Source organism: Symsagittifera roscoffensis, chromosome 10 (assembly GCF_963678635.1).
Source record: "Symsagittifera roscoffensis chromosome 10, txSymRosc1.1, whole genome shotgun sequence".
NCBI classification, from domain to species: Eukaryota; Metazoa; Xenacoelomorpha; order Acoela; family Convolutidae; genus Symsagittifera; species Symsagittifera roscoffensis.
This window is the reverse complement of record NC_087071.1, coordinates 36901703-36920552: the sequence shown is the minus strand read 5'-3', so window position 1 is coordinate 36920552 and position 18850 is coordinate 36901703. Positions and strand designations below refer to the sequence as shown.

Sequence of the window (18850 nt, the reverse complement as noted above, 5' to 3'; positions counted from 1 at the left end):
AATCAAGTTCAAAAAGGTAGATGACTAATCAATGTTTAAAAACAACATCACTATATAAACCACTACTGCGGATTTTTTTTAAAGACATAGAAAAGCTTAGACCAAAAAACAGCCTTACCAAAAACTTTGTGCGCCAAAACTTTTTGCTCAGTCAATTATACATCATAAAATTCTCGTTTAAGCATCAGCTCATAGAAGAAAACTGAAACTTCTAAACGATGCTGAAACGTCATACAAAAAAATAAATGTCGGAAAGATGTTTGAATCAGTGTTTGAATCATATTTCTAAACGGAGTGATTGCCAATCTGAAAATTTACAAACAAAAATAACTATGCAATTGCAACAAAAAAATCAAAGAAATAAAGCAAGAATTTTGCAATAAAAAAAATGCATCGAAGCACATATCTCTAAAAAAAATAGTGGAGTTAGCCGATCAAAGTTGGCATCATACAATAGTATTGAAAGAGGCAATGTTTAGATGGATCTTTTCAAGGGCATCAGCTCCACCGCTTTGGTAACCTTCTCCATGTTTAAGGGTTCCTTTCAATTTAACTTGATGCTTTCAGTCTGGTCTTAGGCTTTTTTTCCTTTCCCCCGCCTGCAAGTTTTTGTCTTTGCAATTGTCCGATTGTTATGACAATTGACATGCAGACTGATTAGGCCATGATGAACATAATTGCTTTGCATAAACAAGTTCCTAAAACTTTCCGTTACACCTAAAAACTGATGCCTGTGTGAGGTTGGGGGGGGGGGGGCTTGCTAGTCTTATTTGATACTTTGTTGATTTAAAAACTCACAGATCGAAATATTGTCAGTTTCAATTAGTTTCTATGAAAACGCGAGCTACAGAAAACCAGCTTATTTGACCCCTCCTATAACTCCGTCAAAAAAGCAACTTCCGTTTGGATTTGCAGTTGATATTTTATTTACATATTCTAAGCTTCTTGCTTGGTTCTTTTCTACATACGTAACGAATGCAAAAGAATCAATCCATCTAAGCAACATCCGTTTAGATTTGTAATTGACATTTTAATTATTCTAAACTTCTGGCTTCTGTTCCTCTTCTATGAATTTATTACCATATGAGCCATTTGTGTTTTCATCTTTTTATGCTGCGAGCCTCAGAAAAGTATAAAATGTAATTTTTTAAAATATTCTAGCCAATGAAAACAAAACTTTTTTTTTTTTAAAAAAATTTACTTTTTGTATTGATGATTTGTTGCGTTCTTGAACTTTTTTAATTCAAAAGATAAAAATCAAGTTTTGACGAACTTTTGACGAAACTTTGACAAAAATTCGAGATTATTTCCAGTTGCAGAAAACCCTTACAGTACAGATGAACAAGTTTTTAGGATTTAAAATTGCCTATTTCTTATTTCTAACTTTAAACAACACTCATTCGGCGACTGTTAATCGATTTGGACTCTTTCATAAACTTCCGGGAATCTTGCTACCATCGCATTTCCTGCTCAAACAAATAAATGGAATCGATGAAAAACGGTGCCTGCAACTATGCATGTTTGACAAAAAATGCTCAAGTGTGGCTTATGGCTCTAAACGTTGCATTCAATATTCAACAGATCCAAGAGTTGAGTTGAATGAAAGTTCAATTGTCAGAACATCATCTTCTGATTTAACTCTCTGGGTTATTTCTGATGGTTTCGATGTCCCGTGTTTTGTTGGAAACATCGAAGCGTACCGACCCTCAGATTTTGAAAATTGTGGGCTTGAACAGTCAATGACCGACTCCAAATGTTCAGATTGGTTGGACATAGAATTAAGTTACGTCAACCCTTGTGGTTCTAACTATGCAAATATTCTGAAGAGTAGAACTCGAGCTAGAAACTGCACGAGGCCCATTTTTGGGGGTAAAAAATGCACCGGTGGGCGATTTGACGAGCAAACAAAATACCCAGTCCCTTATCATGCAGTATTCGAATACGCCCAGGCCGAGAGTTATTGCAACCAGATAAACAAAACTCTATTCACTGCTTTGTTTTGGTATTCTGAAAACCAAATCGACGAATTCTTGCAGCCGGCGAAGCGTTTTTGGACTGGATTCAGAAAGCCTGCTGCCGCCATGATTGGTAATGATACAAAATATTCAGACCAAACCGGGACTCAATATATAACGTCGATGTGTGGTGGTTTATTATGGGGAGGTTAGGGGCTGTCAACATGAACAGTAGGAGACTATTTTCTGCAAAGAAACAAACTCTCAAGCGGAAAGCCTTAAAATATGCTAAGTCTTCAAATGATTTTCAAAGCTTATTCAAGCGCAATCAATTACGCAAAGAATTTTGTACCGTACTTATTTGCCATCATTTTTTCTGAAAAATTTTAAAAAAAAATGATTTCTTTGATTATAGTAATTAGGCAAATTTTCAAATCTCAATCAGATATCAGATTGACAATCAAGAAACTGTGTGATCGATCAATTTTGATCACGTCATGGCTGGTGGAATCCTTAATACGCGAAGGACCGAATGCGCGAAAATGAAAATCAGCCAATCAGATTTCAGTTATCTAAATTTTGCAAAGAATGTAAGCATTCCCAGGGACTGAGTTTTGATATTGATGGCCGAATATAAAAACGGCAGAAATATGCCAAAGTTTTAAATTGTCACTAATCGCCGCCGAATTGGAACAAGTTTTATATCTGAAGGGTTTCGTTATGAAAGAAGCAATATATTGCTGCATTTAATTTATTTTAATTGAATGGCAATTGTTTCTTTTCAAAAATTGACTTTCTGCTAATTTCGCTTACGGTCTTTCGCTCACGAGTTTTTTTTGCTCATTCGGTCCTTCGCGAATGAGAATAGCCCCCGTCATGGCTTGGTAAAACTAAATAAAAACTGAGTGGAAATAAAGAGCTCAGTGCAGAAATAAAAATGTTTTGTTTAATATTGAGTTTTTTTCGCCTGACGACTTTCAAATGGTTTTTGTACTCTAACGTGTAAAAGTATTTTTCATGTTCCAGAAATAATGTTTGGTTTTTTATTGGAGTGCTGCTTCTATTTTTTGCCATCTTCCACTGTTTTTGTTACTAATGAGCATGATCATGTTAAAATTCAAAAGAAAACAAAAAAAAAATTTTTTTTTTCGTTTTTTATCGAAAAAAAAAACAATTTGATAGGTAACAAATCTGTTTGATTGCAAGGCAAAACATCACCATCTTGGCTTTCAGCATTCTTACATCACAAGGATAAGCGATAATTTTTTTTTTAAGCGGAATCGTCGACAAGCTGAAAACTGATTGTTCAAGGAAACGGCATCATCTCTACTTTTCTTTGAACAGTTTTGCTTTTTTGTATGCCAAAGACACTGTATTGCTCCAAATTGCCTTAAAACAGGCGTATGTGCGGAAAATGCAACAAAAATTGAAGAATCTCTAACAAATTTGTCTGACTCCGGAACAAATTCTGGGATATACAAACGAATAATATTATCGGTATAATAAATTATCTACACTGTCGTGTATTTCCAAATGTAGACGGAACCCGCAAAATTTTTCCATACTATGAAATTGTACAAGAAGCATTTTCTCCATAAATAAAAATACCAAACAAATTTGTTTTGAAATTTTGTGATTCAGCCGAAACACTAACCCTGGACTTTTGTCATAAGAAAAACCAGAGTGTAACTGGCAGTTACCACGCAGATAAACTGCATTTGGTGATTTCTGCCGCATTTTCTCTTTTTCACATAGAAATATAAGCCAAAAATGTAACTTTTTGTGACTAATTAGATAATTTTTGTTGTGAACATTTTGGTAGTTGAGGAAAAAAGTCCTGTTTTTTTACAAAATCATTTTTATCTTAGCGAATGAAATAAAAAAATAATAATCGTGCTTACAAAAAAAAACACTTCTCTCTAACTTTTGATTTTTTTGGGTGAAAAACTCCTCTTGGACTATGTTTAAAAAAACAAATGTTGCATGCAAAACTTTTTTTCATAAAAATTTGTATTTGAGCACAAAACCAAGTTTGCAAACAAAAAAAGTATTAAAAATTTTTTTACCTCAAACTTTTATTTTTGCTTATGAAAAAAAGCATATCATACATTTTTCATTAGGAAATATATAGGATAAGCATTTTTTCTGATCAAAAATAAAATCATGTTTTTGAGAGTCAAAATGCATTCTTTCAAAAAAAAATTTTTAAACTCATTTGAATTCATCCAGAACATCGTTAAATTAATTTGAAGATTTTATTTTTTCCATAGCAAAGTGCTTATCATACAGTTTTTATATATGAGAACATTATGAAAAGCATTTTTTGACCAAAATTAAAATCATGTTTTTATTGAGCAGAAAGGTTCAAAAGATGGAAATAGAACAGACGTATTTCTCTAAAAACGCTTAGTACAGTTTTTAAGTTTTGTAGAAAATTTTATGATAAGCATTTTTTCCGTAATCGCCATATATGAGATTGTATGACAAGCGTTTTTTTCTTTTTCGGACGTCAACGTGGGTATACATCGTGTCAATTTCTTGCAAATATTAACCCAAGAGAAGTTTTGTAACAGAATGTTTTGAAAGGCACACACTAAAATAGCATTTTTTTCTTAGACAGGGACACAACAACGGCTCTCCGTAAAAAAAGTGTGTGGCTCAGCTTGTATGTTTCTGTGGATAAATTGTTAATTTAAAATCATTTTGACAATCCCTATGTCAGATAATCAGCCCGATCACTCAGGTGCAAATATTATTCAGCTGGAAACTCCTGGATACATGCTTGGGCCTGGTCTCTATGACACAATGGAGGGCTATTTTAATGCAACAATTGTCTGTGACAACTGGCGTACTGATTCCAGTTCTGTGATAGGTTGCGATGACCCTTATTTCTCGTTGAATTGAATTTTTACACCTATATTTGAGTAACTATCATGGTTAATTACGAATTTTTGGCAGCCTAATTTAGTGCTAGTTACTGAAACGGCTTTTATAGCTTCTACGAACTCAACACTTGAACAGAGAACACTGGATGTGCTTTTTTTGGTTTCATTCCATCCATGTGATCATGTATAAACGTACTTCAAATCACTTGACCATATGCATTTATCTTCATCTTCCATTCACGAAAACTTAACAAAACACAAAGAACTTAAAAACAACAACTTGCTTTTGCTCGTTAACTTCTCCAGTTTTTTCACTAAAAATCTACTTAATTTACTAACCTTCTACGTGTTTATTTATTAAAGGAAAAATAAAAAATCTATTATTTATTCTTTTTGTGATAGTGCTTGGAACCTTTTGTGCTACTTGTGCAATCACCGGCTATTTTTCTTTAACTTTGTCTTTTATTTTAGTATAACAGAATTAATGAAAATTCTGCACAGTCTGCAGAAGATATTGAAAAGTTCTGCAGTAAAGTGCGGAGAAACATTGGGAAAGAATTGGCTTTTTATCTCAATCACAGGGAAACAAAAAGCTAAAAATATCTCCTGGTTTGGCGTAGGAGAGATAATTTTGGCTGTTTCAGGCCCCAGTCAGTGGCTAATTATCCATGATCAGTATATTTGCAGTACTGATTCCTGAATTGATGCTGAAACAGGGCTGAGACTATCTCTGCGAGGTCTACCCGGGTTACCTCAGCTAAATTTGCTCGAGAAAATTTTGGTTTGTTTTCAGTTGGTTTGTAGCTCGTTATACTGGTCCAAATTTGAGAAAATCTAACAAGTTTTTTTCGGGCAATGTTTTTTTGTTCAATTTCCGTATTGATATTAATGAGCAAATCAGTAATGACCAGCAATACTTTAGCAATGTTAAGCTCGAGCATCGGTTACAATTCAGCAATGTTTAGCTCAAACGCTTTTATTAGGATTGTACTTGTAATGTTTTTCAAGGTGGCATCGGCGTCAATACCCAAACAAAATATTAGGGAAGCCAAGAAAAACGCAATTCGTTTTTAAATCTTTTTTCAAATGCCTAAAAACCACTGTTCTGGAAAATTTTATACAATGAAATAAAGACTGCGTTGGGAGAGCTCAGAAAGTAAATTCGACCGACATAAGAAAACTCGTCTTCTAAACCCTATAAGTGGTGACTAGATTGATTCCAAGCTCTCCCAAGGCATTATAAAAACCCTGTTTTTGTCAAATTTTTTGCGCCGCATGCAAAATTTTGACAAAAAAAACTTACAAAAAAGGCGTTTCTTGGCACTCTTTGGAAAACTTTGACCAAAAAAAAATTGCAATTTTGCGGCGCGTGCTCTCCTCAAACTTAGTATAAAATGGCGCCGAAAGCGCCTTTAGAACATTTTTTGGGTCCGTCAACAAAAATGGATATCTCAAAATAGTGAATAGTGGGGGGACCTCAAACTAGTGAGGGGATCTCAAAATAGTGGCAGGATAATTGGGAGACCTTTTGGGTCGGCAGGTGTGGAATCCCAGAGAGAAGGGGGGTGGGGGGGGGGGGGGTCGGCCCTCCGACGCCCCCTTTCTAAATCCGCTGGTGGCTTTAAGTACAAAATTAAAGTTTCTTTTAGTTCGGTAACCAACTGAAAAGCACACAAAACAAAACAAAACTAAAATGAAATGAAACGATGAAGTTTGTTGAATAATAATGGATTATTGTCCATCATAATTGATTATAAATCAAATAAAATTGAGAAAAATTATTATGATTGAGAACGATTATTATGATTTTTTTGTTTCGAAAAGTAGTAACACTATGATCCAATTTTAATTGATTTTAATCAATTTTTTTTAAACTAATGGAGATTGACACTAAAAATCCATTGTAATCTTTTATTGTTTCGACTTTCGATACGAAAGTAATGGAATATTTGTGCTCGAGATGGGTTTTTTTTTCTTCAGACAAATTTCGACTTTTTAACTAGCCATTTTTGACGGAATTTTTTTATCGTTCGAAAGCTATTGTTGTCCTGAACTAAAATTTGAAAAGATATTTCACCTGTGATCATTTTTTGTAAAGTTATGAGGGTTTGAAGATAGCCATTTTGGCCATTTTGACCAATTTGGGACTATTGACGCGTGATACAATTCGCGCTATTAACGCGTAAGCGGAGATTTAATCCGTCTTAGAAATCGTTCCAAACTGGTTGAAAGAAGCTTATTTGCCATAATTGATTTGTTACAACGAGCGAAATCTCTTGTTTTATACTTTATATGGCGTGTGGGGTGATGATTTTTTATAGAAAAATTTTCAATTTAAAAAAAAAAGTTTTTAATTTTAATTTATTTCATTTAATTTTTTTATGTTGTTTATGTTATTACTGCTCCATAAACGTTAAAAAGCAGTCAGAACTTTCAGGGCTTCGCCCTGATACGAGCAATCTTGTTTTCTCTTTTTACTGAGTGCGGATCAATCTATCACACTTGCGAAATCCCCCCACATTTGAATTGAAACATTTAAAATTGCGACAAATATTAGACACAACAACGGTTCTCCGTGAATAATTGTACAGCTGGTATGTTGGTCCTTTCCACTGTGGATCAATTATGTTATATTAGGATCATTTTGACAATCCCTTGAACAGATACTCAGCCCGATTACTCAGAAGCCAATTTTATTCAGCTGGATACTCTAGGAGACGTGTTTGGGCCTGGTCTTTATGACACAAGGGAGAACTATTATAATGCAACAATTGCCTGTGACGACTGGCGTACTGAATCCAATTCTGTGATCGGTTGCGATGACCCTTATTTCTCGTTGATTTAATTTATTACACCTATATATGATGCAATTATCACGAGCAAATGCGATATTTTGGCAGCTTAACTTATTGGTACTATTTACTGAAATGGCTGTTTTGGCTTCTACGTGCTCAACACTTGAACAGAGAACACTGGACGTGCTGAACAGTTATTAGTCTTTTTTTGGTTTCATTCCATCCATGTGATCATGTATAAACGTACTTCAAATCACTTGACCATATGCATTTATCTTCATCTTCCATTCACGAAAACTTAACAAAACACAAAGAACTTAAAAACAACAACTTGCTTTTGCTCGTTAACTTCTCCAGTTTTTTCACTAAAAATCTACTTAATTTACTAACCTTCTACGTGTTTATTATTTAAAGGAAAATTAAAAAATCTATTATTTATTCTTTTTGTGATAGTGCTTGGAACCTTTTCTGCTACTTGTGCAATCACCGGCTATTTTTCTTTAACTTTGTCTTTTCTCTTAGTATAACAGAATTAATGAAAATTCTGCACAGTCTGCAGAAAAAATTGAAAAGTTCTGCAGTAAAGTGCGGAGAAACATTGGGAAAGAATTGGCTTTTTATCTCAATCACAGGGAAACAAAAAGCTAAAAATATCTCCTGGTTTGGCGTAGGAGAGATGATTTTGGCTGTTTCAGGCCCCAGTCAGTGGCTAATTATCCATGATCAGTATATTTGCAGTACTGATTCCTGACTTGATGCTGAGTCAGGGCTGAGACTATCTCTGCGAGGTCTACCCGGGTTACCTCAGCTAAATTTGCTCGATAATATTTTGGTTTGTTTTCAGTTGGTTTGTAATTCGTTATACTGGTCCAAATTTGAGAAAAATCTAACAAGCTTTTTTCGGCCAATGTTTTTTTGTTCAATTTCCGTATTGATATTAATGAGCAAATCAGTAATGACCAGCAATACTTTAGCAATGTTAAACTCGAGCATCGGTTACAATTCAGCAATGTTTAGCTCAAACGCTTTTATTAGGATTGTACTTGTAATGTTTTTCAAGGTGGCATCGGCGTCAATACCCAAACAAATTATTAGGGAAGCCAAGAAAAACGCAATTCGTTTTTAAATCTTTTTTCAAATGCCTAAAAACCACTGTTCTGGAAAATTTTATACAATGAAATAAAGACTGCGTTGGGAGAGCTCAGAAAGTAAATTCGACCGACATAAGAAGCCATTTTTGACGGAATTTTTTTATCGTTCGAAAGCTATTGTTGTCTTGAACTAAAATTTAAAAAGATATTTTACCTGTGATCATTTTTCGTAAAGTTATGAGGGTTTGAAGATAGCCATTTTGGCCATTTTGACCAATTTGGGACTATTGACGCGTGATACAATTCTCGCTATTAACGCGTAAGCGGAGATTTAATCCGTCTTAGAAATTGTTCCAAACTGGTTGAAAGAAGTTTATTTGCCATAATTGATTTGTTACAACGAGCGAAATCTCTTGTTTCATACTTTATATGGCGTGTGGGGGGATGATTTTTTATAGAAAAATTTTCAAATTAAAAAAAAAAAAGTTTTTAATTTTAATTTATTTCATTTAATTTTTTTATGTTGTTTATGTTATTACTGCTCCATAAACGTTAAAAAGCAGTCAGAACTTTCAGGGCTTCGCCCTGATACGAGCAATCTTGTTTTCTCTTTTTACTGAGTGCGGATCAATCTATCACACTTGCGAAATCCCCCCACATTTGAATTGAAACATTTAAAATTGCGACAAATATTAGACACAACAACGGTTCTCCGTGAATAATTGTACAGCTGGTATGTTGGTCCTTTCCACTGTGGATAAATTGTGTTATATTAGGATCATTTTGACAATCCCTTGAACAGATACTCAGCCCGATTACTCAGAAGCCAATTTTATTCAGCTGGATACTCTAGGAGACGTGTTTGGGCCTGGTCTTTATGACACAAGGGAGAACTATTATAATGCAACAATTGCCTGTGACGACTGGCGTACTGAATCCAATTCTGTGATCGGTTGCGATGACCCTTATTTCTCGTTGATTTCATTTATTACACCTATATATGATGCAATTATCACGAGCAAATGCGATATTTTGGCAGCTTAACTTATTGGTACTATTTACTGAAATGGCTGTTTTGGCTTCTACGTGCTCAACACTTGAACAGAGAACACTGGACGTGCTGAACAGTTATTAGTCTTTTTTTGGTTTCATTCCATCCATGTGATCATGTATAAACGTACTTCAAATCACTTGACCATATGCATTTATCTTCATCTTCCATTCACGAAAACTTAACAAAACACAAAGAACTTAAAAACAACAACTTGCTTTTGCTCGTTAACTTCTCCAGTTTTTTCACTAAAAATCTACTTAATTTACTAACCTTCTACGTGTTTATTATTTAAAGGAAAATTAAAAAATCTATTATTTATTCTTTTTGTGATAGTGCTTGGAACCTTTTCTGCTACTTGTGCAATCACCGGCTATTTTTCTTTAACTTTGTCTTTTCTCTTAGTATAACAGAATTAATGAAAATTCTGCACAGTCTGCAGAAGATATTGAAAAGTTCTGCAGTAAAGTGCGGAGAAACATTGGGAAAGAATTGGCTTTTTATCTCAATCACAGGGAAACAAAAAGCTAAAAATATCTCCTGGTTTGGCGTAGGAGAGATAATTTTGGCTGTTTCAGGCCCCAGTCAGTGGCTAATTATCCATGATCAGTATATTTGCAGTACTGATTCCTGACTTGATGCTGAATCAGGGCTGAGACTATCTCTGCGAGGTCTACCCGGGTTACCTCAGCTAAATTTGCTCGATAATATTTTGGTTTGTTTTCAGTTGGTTTGTAATTCGTTATACTGGTCCAAATTTGAGAAAAATCTAACAAGCTTTTTTCGGCCAATGTTTTTTTGTTCAATTTCCGTATTGATATTAATGAGCAAATCAGTAATGACCAGCAGTACTTTAGCAATGTTAAACTCGAGCATCGGTTACAATTCAGCAATGTTTAGCTCAAACGCTTTTATTAGGATTGTACTTGTAATGTTTTTCAAGGTGGCATCGGCGTCAATACCCAAACAAATTATTAGGGAAGCCAAGAAAAACGCAATTCGTTTTTAAATCTTTTTTCAAATGCCTAAAAACCACTGTTCTGGAAAATTTTATACAATGAAATAAAGACTGCGTTGGGAGAGCTCAGAAAGTAAATTCGACCGACATAAGAAGCCATTTTTGACGGAATTTTTTTATCGTTCGAAAGCTATTGTTGTCTTGAACTAAAATTTAAAAAGATATTTCACCTGTGATCATTTTTCGTAAAGTTATGAGGGTTTGAAGATAGCCATTTTGGCCATTTTGACCAATTTGGGACTATTGACGCGTGATACAATTCTCGCTATTAACGCGTAAGCGGAGATTTAATCCGTCTTAGAAATTGTTCCAAACTGGTTGAAAGAAGTTTATTTGCCATAATTGATTTGTTACAACGAGCGAAATCTCTTGTTTCATACTTTATATGGCGTGTGGGGGGATGATTTTTTATAGAAAAATTTTCAAATTTAAAAAAAAAAAGTTTTTAATTTTAATTTATTTCATTTAATTTTTTTATGTTGTTTATGTTATTACTGCTCCATAAACGTTAAAAAGCAGTCAGAACTTTCAAGGCTTCGCCCTGATACGAGCAATCTTGTTTTCTCTTTTTACTGAGTGCGGATCAATCTATCACACTTGCGAAATCCCCCCACATTTGAATTGAAACATTTGAAATTGCGACAAATATTAGACACAACAACGATTATCCGTGAATAATTGTACAGCTGGTATGTTGATCCTTTCCCCTGTGGATAAATTGTGTTATATTAGGATGATTTTGACAATCCCTTGAACAGATACTCGATTACTCAGAACCCTTGAACAGGCCCGATTACTCAGAAGCCAATTTTATTCAGCTGGATACTCTAGGAGACGTGTTTGGGCCTGGTCTTTATGACACAAGGGAGAACTATTATAATGCAACAATTGCCTGTGACGACTGGCGTACTGAATCCAATTCTGTGATCGGTTGCGATGACCCTTATTTCTCGTTCATTCAAATTATTACATCTATATATGATGCAATTATCACGAGTAAATGCGAATTTTTGGCAGCTTAACTTGGTACTATTTACTGAAATGGCTATTTTGGCTTCTACGTGCTCAACACTTGTACAGAGAGCACTGGACGTGCTGAACAATTATTAGCCTTCGTTTGGTTTCGTTCCATCCATGTGATCATGTATAAACGTACTTCAAATCACTTGACCATATGCATTTATCTTCATCTTCCATTCACGAAAACTTAACAAAACACTAAGCACTTAAAAACAACAACTTGCTTTTGCTCGTTAACTTCTCCAGCTTTTTTCTCAAAACTCTACCTAATTAACTAACGTTCAACGTGTTTGTAATTTAATGAAAAAAAATCAAAATTCCATTATTTGTTTTTTTTTGTGATTGTGCTTGGAACCTTCTGTGCTACTTGTGCAATCACCGGCTATTTTTCTTTGACTTTAATTTTTCTCCTAGTAAAACAGAACTATTGAAAATTCTGCGCAGTCTGCAGAAGTTATTGAAAAGTTCTGCAGTAAAATGCGGAGAAACATTGGGAAAAGATTGGCTTTTTATCTCAACCACAGGGAAACAAAAAGCTAAAAATATCTTTTGGGTTGGCGTAGGAGAGATAATTTTTGCTGTTTCAGGCCCCAGTCATCGGCTAATTATCCATGATCAGTATATTTCCAGCACTGATTCCTGAATTGATGCTGAATCAGACTTGAGACTATCTCTGCGACGTCTACCCGGGTTACCTCAGCTAAATTTGCTCGAGAAAATTTTGGTTTGTTTTCAGTTGGTTTGTAGCTTGTTATACTGGTCCAAGTTTAAGAAAGTTCTAACAAGCTTTTTTCGGCCATGTTTTTTCGTTCGAATTCCGTATTGATATTATTGAGCAAATCAGTAATGACCAGCAATACTTTAGCAATGTTAAGCTCGAGCATCGGTTACAATTCAGCAATGTTTAGCTCAATCGCTTTTGTTAGGATTGTACTTGTAGTGTTTTTAAAGGTGGCATCGGCGTCAATACCCATACACAATTTTAGGGGAGCCAAGAAAATCGCAATTTGTTTTCAAATCTTTTTTCAAATGCCTAAAACCGCTGTTCTGGAAAATTTTATACAATGAAAAAGAGACTGCATTGTGATTTGGGAGAGCTCAGAAAGTAAATTCGACTGACATAAGAAAAACCGTCTCCTAAATCCTATAAATGTTGACTAGATTGATTCCAAGCTCTCCCAAGGCATTATGAAAATCCTGTTTTTGTCATTTTTTTTGCGCCGCATGCAAAATTTTGACAAAAAAACGTACAAAAAGGCGTTTCTTGGCACTCTTTGGAAAATTTTGACCAAATAAATTGCATTTTTGCGGCGCGTGCTCCCCCTCAAATCTAGTATAATTTGGCGCCGAAGTCGCCTTTAGAACATTTTTAGGGTTCGTCAACAAAAATGGATATCTCAAAATAGTGAATAGTGGGGGGACCTCAAACTAGTGAGGGGATGTCAAAATAGTGGGAGGAAAATGGGGATACCTTTTGGGTCGGCAGGCATGGAATCCCAGAGAGAAGGGGGGGAGGTGTTGGCCCTCCGACGCCGTCTTCCTAAATCCGCTGGTGGTTTTAAGTACAAAATTAAAGTTTCTTTTAGTTCGGTAACCAACTGAAAAGCACACAAGACAAAACAAAATTAAAATGAAATCAAACGTTGAAGTTTGTTCAATAATAATGGATAATTTTCCATCATAATGGATTATAAATCAAATAAAATTGAGAAAAAAATTTCATAAATCGATTATTTTGATTTTTATTGTTTCGAAAAGTAGTAACATTATGATCCAATTTTAATTGATTATGATCAATTCTTTTTGAAACTTATGGAGACTGACAATAAAATCCATTGTAATCTTTTATTGTTTCGACTTTCGATACGAAAGTAATGGAATATTTGTGCTCGAGATGGGTGTTTTTTCCTTCAGACAAATTTCGACTTTTTAACTAGCCATTTTTGACAAGATTTTAAAAAATTATTCAAAAAGTATTGTTGTCCTGAGCTTTAATTTGAAAAGTTATTTCATCTGTGATCATTTTTCGTAAATGTATGAGGGTTTAAAGAGTGCCATTTTTGCCATTTTGACCAATTTGGGACAATTGACGCGCGATATAATTCGCGCTATTAACGCGTAAGCGGAGATTTAATCCGTCTTAGAAATCGTTCCAAACTGGTTGAAAGAAGCTTCTTTGCCCCAATTGATTTGTTACAACGAGCGAAATCTATTGTTTTGTACTCTGTATGGCGTGTGGGGGATGATTTTCACGGAAAATTTTTTTCAAATTTTAGAAAAAAAAATGTTTTTCATTTTAATTTATTTCATATGATTTTTTAATGTTGTTTATGTTATTACTGCTCCATAAATGTTAAAAGGCAGTCAGAACTTTCAGGGCTCCGCCCTGATACGAGCAATCTTGTTTTCTCTTTTTACTGAGTGCGGATAAATCTGTCACACTTGCGAAATCCCCCCACATTTGAATTGAAACATTTGAAATTGCGACAAATATTAGACACAACAACGGTTCTCCGTGAGTAATTGTACAGCTGGTATGTTGGTCCTTTCCCCTGTGGATAAATTGTGTTATATTAGGATCATTTTGACAATCCCTTGAACAGATACTCAGCCCGATAACTCAGAAGCCAATTTTATTCAGCTGGATACTCTAGGAGACGTGTTTGGGCCTGGTCTGTATGACACAAGGGAGAACTATTATAATGCAACAATTGCCTGTGACGACTGGCGTACTGAATCCAATTCTGTGATCGGTTGCGATGACCCTTATTTCTCGTTGATTTAATTTATTACACCTATATATGATGCAATTATCACGAGCAAATGCGAATTTTTGGCAGCTTAACTTGGTACTATTTACTGAAATGGCTGTTTTGGCTTCTATGTGCTCAACACTTGTACAGAGAACACTGGACGTTCTGAACAGTTATTAGCCTTTCTTTGGTTCCATTCCATCCATGTGATCATGTATACACGTACTTCAAATCACTCGCATTTATATTCACTTCAAACAAAACACAAAGCACTTAATATCAATAACTCGCTTATGCTGGTTAACTTCTGTAGCATTCTTCCCAAAACTCTACCTAATTAACTAATGTTCAACGTGTTTGTAAATTAATGAAAAAAATCAAAATTCCTCTATTTGTTTTTTTTGTGATAGTGCTAGGAACCTTCTGTGCTACTTGTGCAATCACCGGCTATTTTTCTTTAACTTTGTCTTTTCTCATAGTAAAACAGAACTATTGAAAATTCTGCGCAGTCTGCAGAAGTTATTGAAAAGTTCTGCAGTAAAATGCGGAGAAACATTGGGAAAAGATTGGCTTTTTATCTCAATCACAGGGAAACAAAAAGCTAAAAACATTTCCCGGGCTTGCACAGGAGAGATAATTTTTGCTGTTTCAGGCCCCAGTCAGTGGCTAATTATCCATGATCAGTATATTTGCAGGCAGCAATGATTCATGAATTAATGCTGAATCAGACTTGAGACTATCTCTGCGAGGTCTACCCGTGTTAACTCAGCTAAATTTGCTCGAGTTTTCAGTTGGGTTGTAGCTCGTTATACTGGTCCAACTTTGAGAAAATTCTAGCAAGCTTTTTTCGGCCATGTTTTTCTTTCAAATTCCGTATTGATATTAATGAGCAAATCAGTAATGACCAGCAATACTTTACCAATGTTAAGCTCGAGCATCGATTACAATTCAGCAATGTTTAGCTCAATCGCTTTTGTTAGGATTGTACTTGTAGTGTTATTAAAGGTGGAATCGGCGTCAATACCCAAACAAATTTTTAGGGGAGCCAAGAAAAACGCAATTTGTTTTAAAATCTTTTTTCAAATGCCTAAAAACCACTGTTCTGGCAAATTTTATACAATGAAATAGAGACTGCATTGTGATTTGGTAGAGCTAAGAAAGTAAATTTGACCGACATAAGAAAAGCCGTCATAATTTTTGAATAACTCACACTCGTGAAAGTCCTAGGTCAATGCCTGTATATCTCAAAAAGTTACAAAATGAAAAATTCAAAAGTTAAACAATCCAGCAAAAGATTTAGGTTTTTATACCTTCTTTTTATTGACTTAAATTGATATGTGATGTTGCAAGATACCAGAAATGATCGATTGACGATTCAGTTATAGTTAGAGTAGAGATAGAAATGTGCTAAAATCTTGTCGATAAATGTCTAGACATGATTTTACTGCTTTTCTGACGTTTCTATCCCGGCTAGGATCTGGTCGCTGAACTTACATGCTGTTTACTGATTGACGTGCCAGATTGTGGTACTGCGGTTGCCATAACCTTGAAATGATTACCTTTATGTACATATTTTTGTTATTAATTTGAATTATTAAGGCCACTTAGTGCCATAGTGTTATTGAAAACGACTGAATTTTCAGTCATACAGATATAGCTATATCGCTCAGCGGTACCGCACTGAAAAAAAATTAGGATCGATTATAGCATAAAAAAAATAAAGTACGAAAATTTAAAAGAAAAATTAAGATTGATTTGGATCAATTTTAAACTGATTTAAATCGGTTTTAAATCTCAGCTGAAAAATCGATCCAATTTTTTGTCTTAGATTGGTTTTGTTTTCAGGGTGAAAAAACGGATTTAAATCGATTTTGGTCAATTTTTTTTTCAATTTTCATAGTTTTCTAATTTTTGTTGCATTTAGTCATTGCAATTGTAGGATAAGCGTTTCTTCTTAGGCCAAAAACAGTTATATAAAAAAAAATTCTCAAAATTTTTGAGATTTCTTCGTGACCGAACACAAGTGACTAAACCCATGGTTTACTCTAAACTAGAGTCACCAAAGGGCTGATCGTCAGGCATTTACAACGCATTGAAAACGACCTAAATTGTGTAAGAGTTCTTTTTACAAATCATATTGAAAGCATCAAACTCTTAGGTTTTGGCAAAAATTTTCAAGGATGATTATTTTTAAAATTAGAATTTTCGAACTGTCAGACGTTGATCAAGGCATATATGAACATGTCGAAGGAAATATGAGTTTTTACCCTGTTTGAAAAAAGTTATCCGGAGAAACGGAAAAAAAATCCAATTTTTTATGTATCCAGGACTACGTTATGCAGACAAAAAATTAAAACTTGCATGCTAAAATTTCTATTTGCGGTTGAAAAAAATATTTGGGGCAATTTCAAGTTTACTGGGAAATTTTTTTTGAAATTGTATGAAAATTGTATAATCAGTAAGATAAGCATTTTTGGTTTATGGAGGCCAACCCGGGTAGTTTACTGGTTAGAATTCCGTGATAATAATTATCATTTTTCTGAATCTCTGTTTTTAATTCTAGTTTTGCTGCTCTGCACTGACAAAATTGGCTCCGGATCAATACAAATTGATTTTAATCGACTTTAAATCAGTACAAATTGATTAATATTGTACATTTTTGGTACTGAAATGGATATAAATCGACTTAAATTAGAGATTTCTTACTTTAGAGTTTTCTGAACTTTTTCTATATCTATGGATTTGTACAAAATTGTATGATAAGCAATTTTTCATGTATGAAAATTGTAAGACAAGCCTTTTTGGTCAACCCGGGTGTCTAATAGAATTAGTTACATGAGTTATCAAACGAAGGATTTCGGTTTGAATTCGAAACTATTATGCAAAGTTCATGCACCAAAAGATCAGATGCAACTCTGAAGATGCTGTTTGCAAACTTATCACAAAATTAGATAAAAAATTCAGGCGAATGATTTTTTGTCTAAGGCTCTAAATACTGTAGTTGAGTAGTGCACTATTTTGTATTGGTTAATAGAACATGGAACTGTAAATAGTTTAATGAATTTCTGACGTTTTACTGAAACATTGAAGGAGTAGAATTGTTTTCCACAGTGAAACCACTTAGTTTTTCACATTTGTTTCAAAGCATTCGAAACAAATGACTAAAACCTTAAAAAAAAATTCTTTAACAGTAATCAGTTTGCCAATAATCATCCTCGTTTTTCGAGCCATAAAAGTTTGAATATACCCATAGACCTAAGAAGTGAATTAAGTTTTTTGGGGCCTGAAAGTAACAACATTAAACCCATGCACCTAAGATTTTATCACTCCTAAGCCCTAAAAAGAAAATCCCTAAAATAAAACACATACATCAAAGAAGTCATCACACTTTTTAGCCCTGGAAATAGAGACATTCTGCAATGGACAGAACAAGCTCTAGTCAGAGTCAGGTGTGACGTGGTCCATAGACTGGTCGAAATTCCTGCTCCCAAATTAGTGGATTTGGTTGTCCAGATATGCGCAGGGCATCTGTCCACTTATCGAGCCATTTTCGATCAACAGGTAAGAAAAACTAGAATGCAATTTTGGCTCTTTTCCAGTTCCCCCCTTTCAAATTTAATTTTGAAAAGCTTATTTAACGTTGTCATAATGCAATGAAATTTGGCGCGGTGAACAAATCGACATCTGTCAACAGATTTGTTCTTCATACTTTACATCATAACATCACGCATTTAGCCGTAATAACATGTAAATCAAACATAAAACTCGGTATTTTGAAAAGGGGGGGGGACTGGAAAAGAGCCGCAATTTTATCAGAGTGCATAAAAGTAGAGCCTATGGCAAAAATAGATCCTATAGCAAAACAGGATTCGCTTTAATAATTTTGATAATGTAGAGAATTGAGCACGTTTGACTTTTTCAGGCACGTGTCAGGCGGCAAGCATGAATTTATGTTTTTTAAAAATTTTTGAATGATTAATTTAAACTGCAACAACTTGTGCATTAATCAAGGCCTACTCAGAATCCAATTCGGCTCTTTTTCCTTTCCACCCACCTGAAATTTTTTACTAGTTATGTTACTGTTCAAATTGTCCGATCATTAAAATTGACATGCGGACTAATTAGGATGTGGCAAACACATTTGGTCTTCATATTCAACCTTGTAAAACCACTCGTTACACCATAAATTTGATGGTCGTGGGAGGTGGGGGGGGGGGGGGTTTAGGGGGGAGGAAAAAGAGCCTTTAATTCCTCTGAAAATTGGAGATATCACGCGTCCCCT

The 18850-nt window shown here is 34.6% G+C and overlaps 1 protein-coding gene across 1 annotated transcript in view; it reads left to right on the top strand.

The window, feature by feature from the left end:
• Positions 1-18850, top strand: part of LOC134855049 (uncharacterized) — a 72177-nt gene that overhangs the window by 16423 nt on the left and 36904 nt on the right. The window contains exon 2 of the mRNA XM_063871429.1: positions 17964-18129. Within this exon, the coding sequence (XP_063727499.1) occupies positions 17964-18129 (166 nt within the window). The remainder of the gene's footprint in view (positions 1-17963; positions 18130-18850) is intronic.